The 16,987-nt window shown below is 31.4% G+C and overlaps 1 protein-coding gene across 2 annotated transcripts in view; it reads right to left on the bottom strand.

Moving 5' to 3' along the window:
- LOC106460535 (hemicentin-1-like) overlaps positions 1 to 16,987 on the bottom strand; it is a 190,591-nt gene that overhangs the window by 63,940 nt on the left and 109,664 nt on the right. For both annotated transcript variants that reach the window (XM_022387279.1, XM_013920253.2), the window contains exon 3: positions 14,231 to 14,557. In XM_022387279.1, the coding sequence (XP_022242987.1) occupies positions 14,231 to 14,557 (327 nt within the window). The remainder of the gene's footprint in view (positions 1 to 14,230; positions 14,558 to 16,987) is intronic.

Raw genomic sequence — 16,987 nt, 5'->3', positions numbered from 1 at the left:
CGTTTATCCATGTCCCCTTTTTGTCAATAAACAATGTTGTTTGTCATAAGTGTTGTAATCTTGTTTATAATCAAACTTCGTTTTCCTTCGAACACATCGATTGCTAATAGCCTGTATATCTCTTTATTTCTGTTCACACTGTGCCCTTTCCCTCGTGGCTGAGCGGTAACTCTCACAGCTTACAATACTTAAACTCTGGTTTCGATTACCATGGTGGGCAGAGCACAGCTAACCCATTGTGTAGCTTTGTGATTAATGAAAAACAAACTGTTCATCCTGCACCCACTTCTTCGTCTTCACACAATTTAGTTATTAACTAAAGTCTGGACAGTAAAATCTGAAATTACATATTTTTGTACAATTTGTAATGTAGTAAACACCATACCATTTTTTGTTCCTACTTTCTAACTTTTCTTTTACATACTTGAGTAAGGAAGCACATTATGCTACTATAATAATAGGTAGGCAAACAACAATCTATACACTTTATTGATGGTGGAACATACCACATGTTTTGACAGAATATCGGTCTGTCTTCTTCAGGTCTGTTCAGTACTAAGCAATAACACATTTTCTTTTGCTTATAAATCGATGTTTGACAACCTATTATTACTTATTACCTGTTATTAGAATGGTGTACCCCATAGGTCAAGGGGAGCAGTTCTTTACTTGCCAGTCCATCTTTACATTCAAAACTATTTTGTATACTATTTTTTATTTTAGAGCCCTCTTGACTGTATTTGTTTGACCATACTCTCAACGGGCTTTTGCTTGTCTATGATTAATCAGAAACTGATCTCCTCAGCAACAACAGGTTTGTTTAAACCTCCTTTACTTGTATTTTGAATGTAAAGTACACCCTCTGCTTAGACTTGAGCAAACTTAGGTCGTTCTTTGCAGAAAGCTCTGAATTACAGTAAGAAATAAATAAAACAAAAAGCAGGTAATTAATTCCTGTTTTTCACAATATTTTTGTTTTATTTCTTTTTTTCTAGCATTGTTTTCATAAGCTTCTTTTGAGTGTTTTTCTTTTCAGAACTGGTTGATGACGATAATGAAACAAAAATCATGGTATTCTTCATTTTATGACTTAAAGAATTAGTTTTTCAAATTTTCTGGATTTCATATTTGTTAAAACGATGTTTTAGTGTTCGTTTCATTCCAAAACATATTTCTCCATTAAAAGAATACAAAGCCTAATAATTTAAAGAAGAGCATAGTCCTGTTTTTGACTAAATTTTAGTCTATATGCTTGTTTTTTAACAGACTAGGATATGATACTGTAACACAATAGCTAAAACAGTTCTAAGGCTCACAGGATACCGGATTCAACCTATCACTCTACATAAATATATCTAGATATACTTATACCTAGTATAAAAATGTTTCCTTAGTACCTAGAGTTATTTTATTCCCTACATTCAACTAGTATTTAAGAAACTTAACGTGCATCATAAATTTTCTAGCTTATGATTAGTAACTTCTGTTGAAAAACACAATCCATCTTCATTTGTTACCCACAAAATAGTTGCTAACCTGAAGAAACTTTTCGTGATACAAAAATTGAAAGAGTTCTGATTTTGTTTTTCAAACTCAGAATTTAATAGTAGCAGATATACAATGGTTCTGCCCCATTTAAAGGTAAACGAATTTTAAAAATACCACAAATTAGTCCATGAATACAAAACAAATCTTCAAAGAACCAAAATATCTAAAAATCATGAAAAAACATAGTCTGAAATGACTAATACGTATCTATTTCCTGAATATGGTGTTGGTTATGGACCTAAAATAACCAAGGCTATCGTCTAAAAGGGCGTGGTCACATTTAGCACTCTTTGTAAGGGAGCATTTCTCAAATGTGGACTTATTTTGATATTTGATACAAGATTCACTCACACAAAAATATTATACCCTTTCTGGTGTTTTGCCAAAAGAGTATCTTATTATTCTAGTATATGTTCTTGCAAATGCTAAATATGCAGGAAGTGAAGTATCATAATGAATGCTCATAACTTTGTTTTTCAAATTATGTGTCATACTAATCATGGTAAATTCACCATGTTTCCTCTATTTTCTGTTCTTTATAATTCATAAATCAGCATCGAATATATACTTGGTTTCTATTGCTTGTAATACTCTGTTTCTTAGTAAATTTACTGTTGAACCTTTGTTTCGTTCACTAATAACAAGATCTAAATCAGAAACTGCTTCATAATCATCTTCACTGTCTTTCTTTACCTTCTTAATTAGCACCTTGCTACTCCAGACAACAGGTCATTCATTGTTATCAGTCATCATAAAAGTCCAAGACCTATAATGATGGTAAACTTCGTACCATACAGATAACAATAGAAAGTAGTAATACTCAAAATCGCTAAACATTTGAAAATTAATTAATTAAAAATCGTTTTCGTTGATCAGTGCTCCAGTCCTATCAGTTTTGCCTCTCCACCTAGATGGCATGGGGTTTCTGCCCCACTTAAAGGTAAACAAATTTCAAAAAATGCACAATTTTACAAACACTAAAAATAGCCAAAATAATTAAAAACACCGAAAATAAGCAAATATTATAAATAAATAGCTCAAAATCGTAAAAGTTGGTATATGTAAATCATTAAAAAAATCGTTTTAGTGCCATGCCTCCCCATTCAGATGACATGAAGTTTCTGCCTTACTTGGAAAGTAAGGGTTTTTACGCATGCTGGTTTCAAATGAATTCAAAAATCAAAAATTGTTTAAATCTCAATTATAAACTCAACTCATCAAAAATATCAAGAAATGAAAATGGTTAAAAATCGTGTTAAAATATGAAAATATTGAAAAATGCTCAAAATTGTTAAACTCCCAAATTCTATGGTTTGAGTTTCCAGATCATTTCCACAGTCTTCAATTCCCACATAAACAATTGAAAGATCTTTTATTTTCTTTAATTTTCTTAATATCATGCTCTGTTAACTTTTTATTAGATCTTTCAGTTGAAAATATTTGGAATTCGCCTCAGAAATTATGCATTAACACAACTATAATTATTTCACATGCAAAGCATGCAACAATTCTGATAATATTGTTCCCTCCTTGAAGTTTGGTTTACCTTAATTATTCAACTTTGTTTGCATCCGAACACAATTTTATATCAACTCGTTTTCTAATATTTTCCATAGTCTTTCCAAGTATGAATTTTTTAACAATTTGTAAAACCTTTTTCGAAATTATTAATGGCTTTAGTTCTTATTTGTGTACTTAGGTCAATATATTTCTTAAGCCGTCAGATTGTTTGAACTCCAACGCTCTATTTTTTTTTCGGCTTCATCCCTGATGATAAACATTGTTTACGATTTTTATAGTAAAGCAGGTACTTCTTCTTGTCATTTATCTTATTTCTTTAGCTGCTATTCTGGTCTCTGGTGCTAGAAATATATCTGAATAACAAACAGTCTTGTAGTTCATTCGAGTAGTCCAAATCTACTTCTAAAATATAATCTACTTCAGAATCATCATGCACTTTCATTAAATCAATATTTGATAATTCAACATCAGTCTTTATAAAAAGATCAGAGCATTCCCCATGTTTTGTAATTTAAACTCTTTCCAAACGTTCTGTGCATGTTTGTAGTCGTCATCCAGTCCACCACATTCGTTCAATATACTGTAAAATGTTTCTTTCAATGGTAACTGTGTTTCATTTAATTCTTCAAACGAGTCCTTGTAATCATGGATTGACTTATTTTTTTATTACAAAATAGAGATTATCTGCTAGAAAATATTGCTTTATTATTTTGAACTGCTCTTTTTTTGAGATTACTTGAAAAATTATCTAAACTACAAACCATGATTTTAAATGAATCTTCGAATGTTAATTTAATGTTACCGATTTTTTTAGTAAACAGATTACTATCGTATCCGCTCAAATTATGAATAAACAATAGTATGAATGAAGGGTTTCGTTACAATAGATTACAACATTTGTGTACGGGTTCTCTATATTTTCCAGTTAAATGACCATGGTAGGGAACTTTCATTTTAACACCTATTGGCTTATCACACATATAACAAATATACTTTTTTTTCCAAATTATTCTTTTTCTTCATCAATTAACTCATTCATTTCCTTATTAACGTTATACAATTTTTCAATTTCTTTAACTTCTTTTTTAAGCATTTTCATGAATTAAGTTTGTGCAATTGGTCCTCTATAAACTACAGGATCTTTATAATGTCCACAAAAATACTTGATATAATAGCAAAAACTCATAGATCCATATTTGTGATAAGTATTTGTATAACTCTCAGAGGGATCTAAATTACAGGTGTCAATCTTTCTTTTCAAGAATTTAAAATCAGTATATATAACAAGGGAACTCTTAATGAATCATTCATATTCTTAAATTTTAATATGAAATATTTAAGGGCATTTTAATCTTCACAGCTTCCTTTGTAATACAGTATTTTTAATGTTTCTTCAGTTTGACTTGTGAATACAAATATTGCAAACATCTATCACGTGGGTATATGTTTCTTATATGCTTTGTTACTTGACTTCTAATTAACCAAGATAAAGTTTTGATAAGACAACAATGTGCTTTGATGTTGAGACTCGTCGAGTAGCTGAAGTTTCTGTTTTTCATATAAAAGGTTAATATGCTGCTCTTGCCTATTTTTAGTTGTACTTAAAGGATATATAATATATTCTTCGTCATAACTTTAGACATTTTCTGATATATTAATCTCTCTTCTTTTCAAATTTCGGAATATCATTTATAGTAAATGGGGAAATACTTCCTTTAGGTGCTTTACCATAATTACTTACTCCTTCTGGATTGTGATTTTTTGTATCTACTGGATGCAAATATACTGATATATAATACATAAAACATTTTTGATCTTCATTTTTAATGTTTAACAAAACTTTTTTAAATTGTATCTTTTTAGGTAATTTGATATATTATGAACCTTTTAATAAATTATATTTATTGATTCAAAGTTCTAAACTGTCTATGCTTTCTAAAACCCATCCAGATCTTTTTGTTTCAAAGCCTGTTATTTCTGTTGAAAGTAACATCTCTATAACAATTATTCAAATTTGTTGGCCTCAGAATTATTTTATTTTCAGTTTTTAGTGAAAATTCTTCTGTTTATTTTCGTCTTTGATAAACACAATGCAATTTGAAGTTACATTTTTTTTCATTTCACGTCTTAGCTCAAACATTTTAGAATTAACACTAATTTCGTTATTAAACAAATAAACAAAAAAATTCTTGAATATTGATATAATTATGTACATTAGCTAATAAATATTTTTTAAAAGATCTTCATAGGCTGTCTATTTCTCAAATACTTCATTTTTGTTTAACACTTTCTTATGTTCTTTACTTTCAACATAAGTTTTCTTATAAGATGATTTGTAATATTTCCCAAATACAATCACATTTTATTTGTTTCTTTCGAGGTTTTTTAGGTTTAATAATTAGATCTCCATGAAACTTATAATATCTATAAAATATTTATCTTTAAACGTGTCTGCAGACTTACAACGCTAGAAACCGTGTTTTGATACCCGTGGTGGGCAGAGCACAAATAGCCCATTGTGTAGCTTTGTGCAAAAATTCAAACAAACAAACAATCTTTGAAACTAAACGATTAAAAAAATTTCTTTATCTGCTCTTAGTTTAGAGTAATAGAAATATTATCTTCATCTAGCAAAAGTTTTCAGCTCTATTAAAGTTTTAAAACTAGGAGCTCGTTCCATTTATTAGTAAAAAATTTATTAATGTAGTGCTAATTTTATTCTTCGTTTTTTATTTGTACAGAACGTTTTTTGTGTTCTTCACGAAATAGTTTAACAACTTTTAATCCACATTAACATTCTATTTTCTTCGAATCTTTATAATAATGATCAATAAATTTTTTTTTACATACAAAATTATAGCCATGTCTTTATGTTTTTATGAAACATATCGAGTGATATATCTTTCTTACGCTTAGAACACTTTTAATCTTATATATCTCATTCCATGAAGGAATAATTTCTTGTGTTTCCTTAATGCGTTTTAGCAACTTGTTCTCTACATTCACATTGGATTTTTTACAAAGACTGGTGAATATAAACTAGAAGAAAAGTATAAATGTCAAATTGAATATTTAAATAAACAACTTTTTTTTTTTACAAAAAGAATATTTTAACTAAAAGTTTGATTGAAAGTAATAATAAGAAAGATAATGAAATAGAAAAGACAAAACTTCATGTTGTACTTATATCATCTGAATAAGTTACATGAATTTATTTTAACTAAAAAGAATCATTTGTGGGAATATCCTTATTATACTAATAGAACTCAAAATTGTAATCTCAATAATTATTAGAAAATTATCTAGAGATGGAAGTCATTCTGAGAACATTAATCTATATAACAAAATTAAAAAAAGAATTACCTAAAGAATGTCAAGGAGATCATTAAAAACCGATTTAGAGAAGGAGAATTAATGACGAAAATAGAAATGAAAATAAGCTAAAGGTAAATGAATTTTAATAATTCACAATGTCGGCCTAAATCAAGGCTCTTAGATAGTATTTGCAATATCAACCCAATAATTACGTTTATCAGTGTATCGTACCGTGCAACTATCTCCAAACTTCTCCACACAAATGTAAAAATCATCAAAAGGAAAAACGATATTTCCTTTCTTAGACAATACCGCTCTGAAGAATTGATTCCCAAGTCAAATTATCCAAAAACCTAAATTAATTTATAGGTATCATCTAAAACATGCAACGAAAGCTTCTAAAACTACCCCGAATTCCAAATATCAAGAACTAAACTACTTACAAAAACGAAAACAGAAATTATACCAACTTGCCTACTACCTGGAACCATACGAGTACAACAATATACAAAGACTGTCAACCAAAGGAACTCCGTATTAAATCAAGAGAAGATATCTGTACACAACGAAAAACTGGAACAACTAAGAAAACTACAACAACATGAAAGACGATACAACAACGAAGCCCAACCCAATCTTTTTATCAACAGATCAGATCGACCACTAAACGGCACTGAACAACAACTTCTGAACAAAGGCCTCAACTTCGCCGTCAACCACAAGCCAGTTCTCTGCCTAGAATTAAAGACAAGCCTAGACGATTTATCCAGAAGACTAGGTTATCTCAACTTTATACAACAACCAACAACTAGAAGTAATCCAAAACTCCGACCACCAGACTTTTATGATATTGATAGGTAACTATAATAAAATGTGGTTTCCTGAGGTTCCCCAAAACTCTATCTTTAACAACTTTTTCAAAGAATTTTCGAGAAAAACCATTAAGGTAGTTAACCAGACCTGTAACCCAAGGACCAATAATCTCACAAACAACGAGATAAATTGCATCTACAATCTGAAAAAAGATACCAACATTAAAATTTTAAAAGCTAACAAAGGCAATACTACTGTAATCATAAACAACACGGAACACATCGACAAAATGAACAAAATCCTTTCAGTCAATAAGAAATTTAAACCCATCCCAAACAATCCAACAAACACACATGAAGAACAACTAAACAAAACCCTGTCACAAAGAAAGAAAGGAAACAGACTCATGCACACCACAATTAAATTTATGGCATTCCCAAACCACACAAACACTGCCCAATACGACCTATACTATCAACTTATGACTCATTTAACCATAATCTCGTTAAATAAATAGCCTGGGCCCTCACACTTTACATAACTTCTGCAAGTTCCTTTTTTAAAGATGTCTTTAACTTCAGAAACACATTAGTTTTGATGTCGTGTCACTTTTCACCGAAGTTCCCGTCAAAGAAGCCTATAACGTTGTACTCTACACAGTAATGACCCCAATCCTTTAATTTATATCCACAGCACACTTTTTGTTCCCTCTTATAATTCACAACAACAAAAACTTTCTTCAAACAGATAGTTTAAGAATGGACAACCCTGTTTTACCTGTTCTAGCCAACATATTTATGATCCAGATCAAAACCCAAGCCATACAGTCTGCACTTTATCCTCCCCTATACTGTTACAGATATTTCAACAATACTTTTGCAAGTTTCATTTCTTATGGAACACATAAACACTTTTTTGAACACAAAACTCCATTCACCTTAACATTAGATTCACCATTGAACACGAAAATAACAAACAATTGTCTTTTTTTAATCACGACATTATCAGATCCAACACACCTTTCAAAACCAAAATTCACCGAAAAATCACTCACACAGGCCCTACATCCTCTAGAATTTCGCCCATGAATGCAAACAAAAAATTAATATACTAAAAAATCTTATACACACAGCTTCAAGACTTTGCTCAACTGAGTACATAGATAAAGAAATCAACTATATAAAGCATTCCTTCATTCACACCAACAAATTTCCACAAACAACTGTAGGAATATTTCCACGACAACTATTAGAACAAAAATCTTAAACTCAACTGAAAAACAATACCGCAATCTGTGGGTCGCAGTTCCGAATCCCTGTCCCAACAAACATGCTTGCTGTTTAAACCGTGAGACGGTAAACGTGACGGTAAATCCCACTATTCGTTGGGAAATGAGTTGCCCAAGAGTTGGCGGTGGGTGGTAATGACTAGCTTCCTTCCCTGTTGTCTTTCATTGCTAAATTGGGGACGGCTAGCGCAGATAGCCCTCGTGTAGCTTTGCGCAAAATAAAAATATAAAAACAAAGAGAAACAAAACTGACACTAATACACCAAACAACAACACAACATTACACTGCAGTTTACCATTTATCCCTGATATCAGCTCAAAAATAACCAACACTTGGAGATAACTTGCCATCAAACATAAAATTCCTGTTGACATCAAATTCGGCACTAAACTAAAATCATGATTAAATACAAATTACACAATTCCAACGTCATTTATAAAATAACAAGCAATAACTGTCCAGAAATTTACATCGGAGAAATAAGTAGAAAAGTGGAAACCAGATTAATGAAATTAAAAAAAACTCCCATGTTTACCACTATTTCAATTTAAAAAACACAGTATATTCATACAAAACATTGTAATTTTAAACAAAGAACCTAACATCAATAAACGCAAAATAAAAGAAGCTATCTTAATTGAAGAAAACAGCCACACCTTAAATCAACACACCTTATAGAAAGAAAAGGGTAGCTGCAAGTAAAAACCCAAGTTGGCTCACAAAGAGTTTAGGAAATAAAATTATAAAAAAGCATCAAAAACTTAAAAAATTTAAATTGACTGGAATGACAGGAGATTTAGAAGATCATAGAAGATCAAGAAAGTTGGTGAAACAGGAAATTACGACATGAAAAAGGATGTATGAGAAAAAGTTGAATGAAAGTGTAAAAATTAACTGTAAGGATTTATTTAAATACATTAATGGTAAACAAAATGATAGAATTGGGGTAGGACCCTTGAGGGATGATAAAGGAATACTAGTATCTGATCATTATGAGATGGCTAGGTTATTAAGTTTTGCTTTTTCTTCAGTTTTAGTAGAAGATTTAAGCAGTATTAAGTGTATTTAAGCAGTATTCCACATCTTGAACAACTGAAAAATGGAAACGAGATCAAACAAGATGACTGTATTGATTCTGAGCTACTTAAAAAAGGGAAATTTAAAAAACAATAAGGCTCCTGAGCCAGATAATATTTCCCCAAGAGTTTCGAGGGAGGTTAAAGATTGGTTGTGTGAGCCACTTACTACTATTTTTGTCAATCCTTCAATAGTGGGCAGGTACCAGAGGATTGGAAGTTAGCTAATTTAACTCCTCTTTTCAAGGGAGGTGATAAAATTTTCCCAGTAATTATAGACTCATTAGTCTTACATCAGTTGTGGAAAAAGTTTTGGAAAGTCTGTTACAAAATGCTTTGCAAAGTTTAGAATTTTATTGGATAGTCAACATGGTTTCACTAAGGGAAAATCTTGCCTTACAAATCTTTTGACATTCTTTGAAAAGGTTACTGCTTATGTAAATGAGGGTAATAGCGTAGATCTGATGTATCTCGATTTTCAGAAGGCATTTGACAAGCTGCAACATAAAAGGCTTTTCAAAAATTGTCTCTATAGATGTGGGGGATAAGTTAGCAAATTGGATAGAAGAGTAGTGGCTGAATGGAAGAAAGCATAGGTTTGTTACAAATGGAGTTCAGTCAAACTTGATTACTGTCACAAGTGGGGTACCTCAAAGCTCAGTCTTAGGACCTTTGCTCTTTTTGATTTACATTAATGACACAGATGAAGGAATAGTCAATAAATTACTTAAATTTGCAGATGATATTAAGGTCTAGCTGTGAAGAGGATGCTGCTGATTTACAAAAGGATTTAGATCATTTAGTGAGCTGGGCAAATAAATGGCGGATGGGTTTTTATTATAATAACTGCAAGATTTATAAGTATAATTTGGATGGAAAAACCTTAACAGTGTTATGAAGGAAAGTCGATAACTCGCTAAAACTACCCAACCAATGTGATGTTGCTAGTGGGTGGGCAAATACGATATTCAGTTGTATCTACAGAAATATTGAATACATGTCGAAATAGGTTACACTTTCATTGTACAGGTCACTGGTTAGACTACATATGGAATATTGTGTTCAGTTTTGGGCTCCTTACCTTCATAACATTTTCACTTATCCTTTTTTGCTAGTTTTTACCTTCTTTATGCGAGCTGAAGAACTTGACTCAATCATATGTTATTAGAAGAGAATGTCTATATAGTCTGTTCACATATTGTTTTTGTATCTTCCTTTCTTATATAATTACCCATGTTTGTCTGATATCTATGCTCTTCTTTTCTGCTTTACTGAATATCCAAGGGTCATGCCTCCAGCATCCTTATATGTTTTATATATTTCATGTCATATTGTTTGAATTGAAACTGTCGTGCCACATTATTATTATCAACACCCATAATTTCTAATATTGTAAGCCTATACAGACTTTTCAAAACAAATTCGTTTTTACAGATTCTTGTAGTTATTTATTAATATAAAATCTTACAACTCATTTCTTTTTCCTTCTTACTTTAAATTTAAGTTGAAGAACAGCACATACCAGTTAGTGATCAATATCAATATTTGCTCTACGACAGCTCCTAACATTTAATAGAGTACTTCTTTGCTCACCAGAAATAGCTAAATGATCGATTTGAGTTTGGACTAGAATATATGGTAATGTACAGGTATATCTATGTATATCTTTATGCTCAAATATACTTACACAAAACTGATAAAGCACCTGCATATATTATTTATTTCTCCCAGTCATTGTTGATCCATAATTCTTTTAACTTCATAACTTCTGTTGACAGTTTTAGCATTTATATCACCAAGGCATATTAGAGCCTTTCTTCCAATCACTCAATCCATTTCACTTTGAAAAGAATCATAAAGCTCATTTTTCTGCTCATCATCACATTTATTAGTTGGTGTATAAATTATATTATTCTAATATTATATTGTTTAGAGTCCAACAGCATCTCTAATTAGCATATCATTTCTGCCAGAGCAAAGAATTACAATAATACTGTTTACGACCAGTAATAGAATAACATTCTATCAGATTCCGTCAAATGTGTCTCATTGAGAGCTATAATATATGTTCCATATTTCACAACTATCTGCTCGAATTGTTCCAATTTTCCAACTTGTTGCAAAGTTCTAGCATTCAAAAAGCCAATTCTTAGTTTCTTCTTATTAGATAATAAGTTTTGCTGAGAGATTCTTAACGTCCTTGTTTGGCCAGGACTAGGGGCCATAATATTTTTTTACATAATTCATGGAGGATTCTTCGGTATTAATTTTTTTACAAAGCAATGTCCCCACCATTACATGTTAACGCCCACTCAGAGGGACCGAAATTGTTTTTTGAAGTTTATTTCTCTAGATCTGCTAGCTTCTGCAGTAACAGGGCCACCTCTAGACGGATGAAAGCAATACTCTCAATAGATGATCTTGATGAAGGATAGGATATAACTCCTCCCTAAGGCAAAAAAACCTTTGACCACAATGTATTTTACTATAAATGTTAATATCAGTACTTTCTACATAAGCAATCTCCTGTATATCATGATTCAAGCACTGCAGTTGATGACCCTGCTTAAGTGTCCTTTTCACAAACTTCAAGCAGTGTCCCTAATTTGTGAAATATTACAACAACAGGCAGACGTTATACCAATGATGTTGTATGCCTTCAATATAGGAATTTAGTGTTATTTCAGTTTAAGCCAAAACCTCGACGTTTGTAAATCAGCGTGTTATTGTTCCTACTGGAGTAACACCACCTAAATGAAAGGTATTTTATAGACTCCTTTCAACTGATGGAACCTCTGCTTTAGGAAAATGGTCATATTTCAACAGAACCAATATAATAAATTTAAAGGAAAACACTTGAACAGTTGCACAGGGACTTTTAGGGATAGATTTTTATCAGCTACACAAACTCTCCGATAAAGAGTATTTCAATCTTGCAGAAAAATTATTTCACCAACTAAATCCAATTCTCACTGTAACAGCTGTTGTAAGCAATTTTCTAATATAAATAGCAACTCAACCACTGCTACGTCTGTTGTATCCCAGATGACTTAAAAGCTGTGTTGCCCATTGCGGATTCCTAAATATTGAATTGAAAAAGGCAATTGTGTAAAAGTGAAAGCTCTTGATGCAGATTTAGACTTTATAAAACTGTCTGAGAATTATGTTTGTTACCTGACTTTGAATGTTTACCAGCTCAAACAAGCAAAATCTTATGCTCGTAAACATTTTGATGAAAATGAATTGCATGATATTTGGATCATCATGGAAAAATTATTGTCTATTATTTACCAAATTTAAGTTAAGACACGTGTCCAAAAACGAGTACCCCTATGGACAGTGTTCCGTCTTGTGTATTAAAACCCGATTTTTAGAGTCGTAAGCCTAAATACATATCCCTTAGCCAATGGGGGGATACTGTACAAATATCTAAGATTATGATTGTGATTACATTAATTGCAGGGAATAAGCTATGACTCAGGCTTCTTTTAGACAGGCAAGTTTGGACTTAATTATGGAAAGATGCTGTGCTGTTTGTTGATATTGTTCGGATGTAACGTGGAAGGTTTTAGTAGTATTTTAATCTTCATACACTGAAGTAATAAGTATTTTTCTCAAGTCAAAACAAGACCAGATGGCCTTGTATTCAATTCGTTATAAATTAAAATAAATATTCATTTATAAATATTTAACTTTACTAAGTTTGAGGGACAACAGCTTCAAGGGTTGGTGCCCTGTTGATTGTGAATAAGACATCTACAACTTTATTTCTTATCTGCAATTAAATTCTAAAAAGTACTGGATAAACAGCTTTGTTAACTTTAACATAGACTGCACATTATATCCAAACGTATTGTTATTATAGACAGAGTACTGAAAAAAGCCATAATATTTGTTTTCTAAAAGCGTAGCAAATGTATTAGAATGATTTACTCTAATTGGATATTTCAGCCACTATGTTCTTAACTACACACAAAAAACATAACTAAATACGCCATTATTCTAGCAAAAATTTATAAATATATTCGAGATTAAAATTGAAAACAAAGCAAGTAGATAGATTGCTACGATTTGACTATATCCTAGAAAATAAATAATTATTATTCCTATAAAACTATAGGGATGATTCTCCTTTAAGGAGAAGGACTTAAAAAATTACCAGTACTAGAATGAAATCAAATACTTAGAAGATGTAGCCATAAGGGATACTTAGCTCAAATTCGCACAAATAAACATTTATGAGGAGAAAAATGGACAAAACTATCAGAGTTAATATATTATATAAATTGCATGCATATAAATATATACAAATACTTTATTTTATGATAATGGATTAATCCAACAATACAATATATACTTAACTATATACTTTATTTTTGTAAACATAACTGATAGCCTTGACCAATTATGTGCTGATTGAAATTATTACTGAAATAATCATATTGCTATCAACTACTATAAAATGATAAATTGAAAAAGGAAACACTTGAAATCGATGTATAAAACCCATTATTTTCAACACAAACAAACAAACCTTCTTTATCCAAAGTGATATTATGTTTGAATTACACCATGCCCTCTTACCTATTACTTGCATTCATAAAAATATTAAAAAGCTCAATGCTAAGAGTAACTTTAGTTCGACATTGAGGCTATAGACTTTCTTACCATGTAGGTCTATCTCAATCCAGCTAACTAAGGGATCATCTATTGCTTCACTTTCTACGCGACAACTTAGCTTCGCTCGTAAGTCCTTCCGTGAAAGTATTACTCGAATGGTGGCAATGACCTTGTCTGTTCCAGCTTCGTCTTTCAAGATAACTGGTTCAACTAAAAGATTCTTCTTATTGTTCCACCAAGAGACCTCTGGTATTGGCTTCCCTCCAAACGTTATGCACTCTAAAGAAAACGTAGCTCCCTCAAAAAATGGTCCAATTGTTATAGATGTCTCCAATTTTTTTCCGTCTTTTTTAATAATGGGTTGACTTGGTTTCGCTAAAAAAAATGAATATAAAGTTGAAATTAATATTTCTAAATATAATCACGTTCATTATTGTAAGTGTAAAAGCATTTATTTGTATACAATTATTTATTCCTTTCTGTTGTATTTTGCTGAAATTTGCATTCATGTCACTGGTGTCTGGATAGCATTTATATATTATTGTGTATTACTCCTATGTCTGGTAACCACAATAAAAAAATAAATACATAAAGAGCTTGATTTCAGAATATTTAGTAAACTTTATCATTCGTTTCATTGTGTTCGAATCTTAAGCTGTCAGGTGTATTTGAATATAGAGCGAAATCTATTACAGTTTGACAACAAAGATCTTAGCAAAAATCAGAAAAAGCGTCAACCAATGTAAGCTGCAGATACACATATAACTTAAAGATTAAGTAAATATTGAATGTTCTTATAGTATGGGTAATGGTATGAAAGTGCTAAGGAAATATCTAATTATAATAAAAGCGTAATTGTATTGTCAAAATGTAATTCAATTAATTTATTACTTGTTTTCGTAGTAACTTTTTATACAATAAAGTGTTCGAAATAGAGCAGAATTATATTATAAAAATAGCACATTTTTCAATTCCAGGTTAATTTATTGTTTCAGCAATATGTGAAGAAGAAAAGTATTTGATGAACATGATATTAAAAGAACAAACAAAAACGCGTAAGTTCAAAATAGTTTGGTAAACCACATAAAAAACCATAAAACTCTGGCGCTTTCTACAGATCAGCCTGTTTTTATCAGGAATAAGAGAACATTAAACAGAGAAATATCGATTCTTACAATGTCTTACATTAAACACATACACACACTCATTTTTAGATTATTTCATTTATTTGTAAGTGTAAAATATACTGAATATATGTGTCCCTGTTGATTTCTTGAGCCCTATAATGGTGGGCTATAAGAGAATGAGCAATAGCAAGGATACCTCTGAGCTTTAGCTTGCACTTTGGGTTTCAAAGACGATGATAGTGATTAGCTGCTGGAGATCATGTAATGGTATTTGATTACTTTAAGAATTGTTCTCCATCAGGTTCACCTCACAATGTCGTAGTTAACATCATTATGCCAACAGTAAGTAAAAATAACTTATTAACATTTTAAATTGTAAGGAATCATCAATTCACTTTATTTATGAAACTGACGAAAACAATAGTTTACCGTTTGTTAGTGTATGTATTAATATCTAATCAATAACACCTTACGTGTGAAAAAAAAGTGCAGCCAAAAAAGGATTGAGTATGCGACTTAAAGGAATAAATCAAAATTGGCATCCAAACTGCTAGCTACACTTATACCATTGATAAGAATTTTACAATAAATATTCATTCATTGTTAGCCAGGCCGCGATTTTTGTTCCATTTGGGGTATAGTGGTGGGTAAAACAAAATACGCTAGGCCGCTGAGTAATGAATGAATATTTGCTGAAACATTGTTATAAATGCTGTAAGTGTAGCTACCAGTTTGGCCGCCGATTCTGATGTCATCCCCTTATGTCGCACACTCAATCCTTTTTTGGCCGCACTTTTTTTTTCACACCTAAGGTGTTTTTCAATAGATGTCATGGCGTTTTGTGAATACACACTAACAAGCTACAGCAAGTAAGAAAGTGACACTTGATAGTAACCCATATTAGCTTTAGGATCGCAACCCTATTATTCGGAACAGACCTTTACTTTACAGAACCAACCAGATTCTTTAAAATATACGGTTGTAGTTTTTCCTCTCTAAAACAGTGTTAATAGTTTCCTTTATAGTAACACCATGGAATTTAGATTAACAGTTTCTTGTTATCACCACCATGCAATTGGTACAGCCGTATCAAGCATCATTATTTAAGCTAATTGCTTAAACTGATATCACGTAACGCTAAACACTCTTTAATTAGGATAATTCATATATAAATTAGTAAATTTTTGCTGAAAAGTTGGTAATGTATAATGAATAATAACCGTCTACTCGTACGATTATTTTGAAAACTTGAGCTAGAAACAACTGATCTAGTTTGCTTGGCCTAGCCAATACTTTACTTATGCATCTGCCCCCCCCCCCAGTGGCACGGCGGTATGTCTGCGGACTTACAACGCTAGAAACCGAGTTTCGATACCTGTGGTGGGCAGAGCACAGATAGCCCATTGTGTAGCTTTGTGCATAACTTAAAACAAACAAACTTATGCATCTGCACGTCTTTTCACCTTATATATTTGCAGATCTAAGTCATCCGTCTTTAATTCGAATGACAAAACACTAAAAACGGCCCACGATAGATGAACCTGTAGTAAAAATGTTAGACCTATACACTTTTTGCGTATGCGTGCGCAAACATTTTCTTTAAATTTCAACGGTTTTGTTGAATAACTTTCCACATGTGGCTTATATTTACACCAAATGAGATTCCTAATTGTAGGTT

The sequence above is a fragment of the Limulus polyphemus genome, unplaced genomic scaffold, assembly GCF_000517525.1.
Source record: "Limulus polyphemus unplaced genomic scaffold, Limulus_polyphemus-2.1.2 Scaffold789, whole genome shotgun sequence".
Taxonomy (NCBI): domain Eukaryota; kingdom Metazoa; phylum Arthropoda; class Merostomata; order Xiphosura; family Limulidae; genus Limulus; species Limulus polyphemus.
Note: the sequence above shows the minus strand (reverse complement) of the source record. Positions and strands in the feature narration are given on the sequence as shown.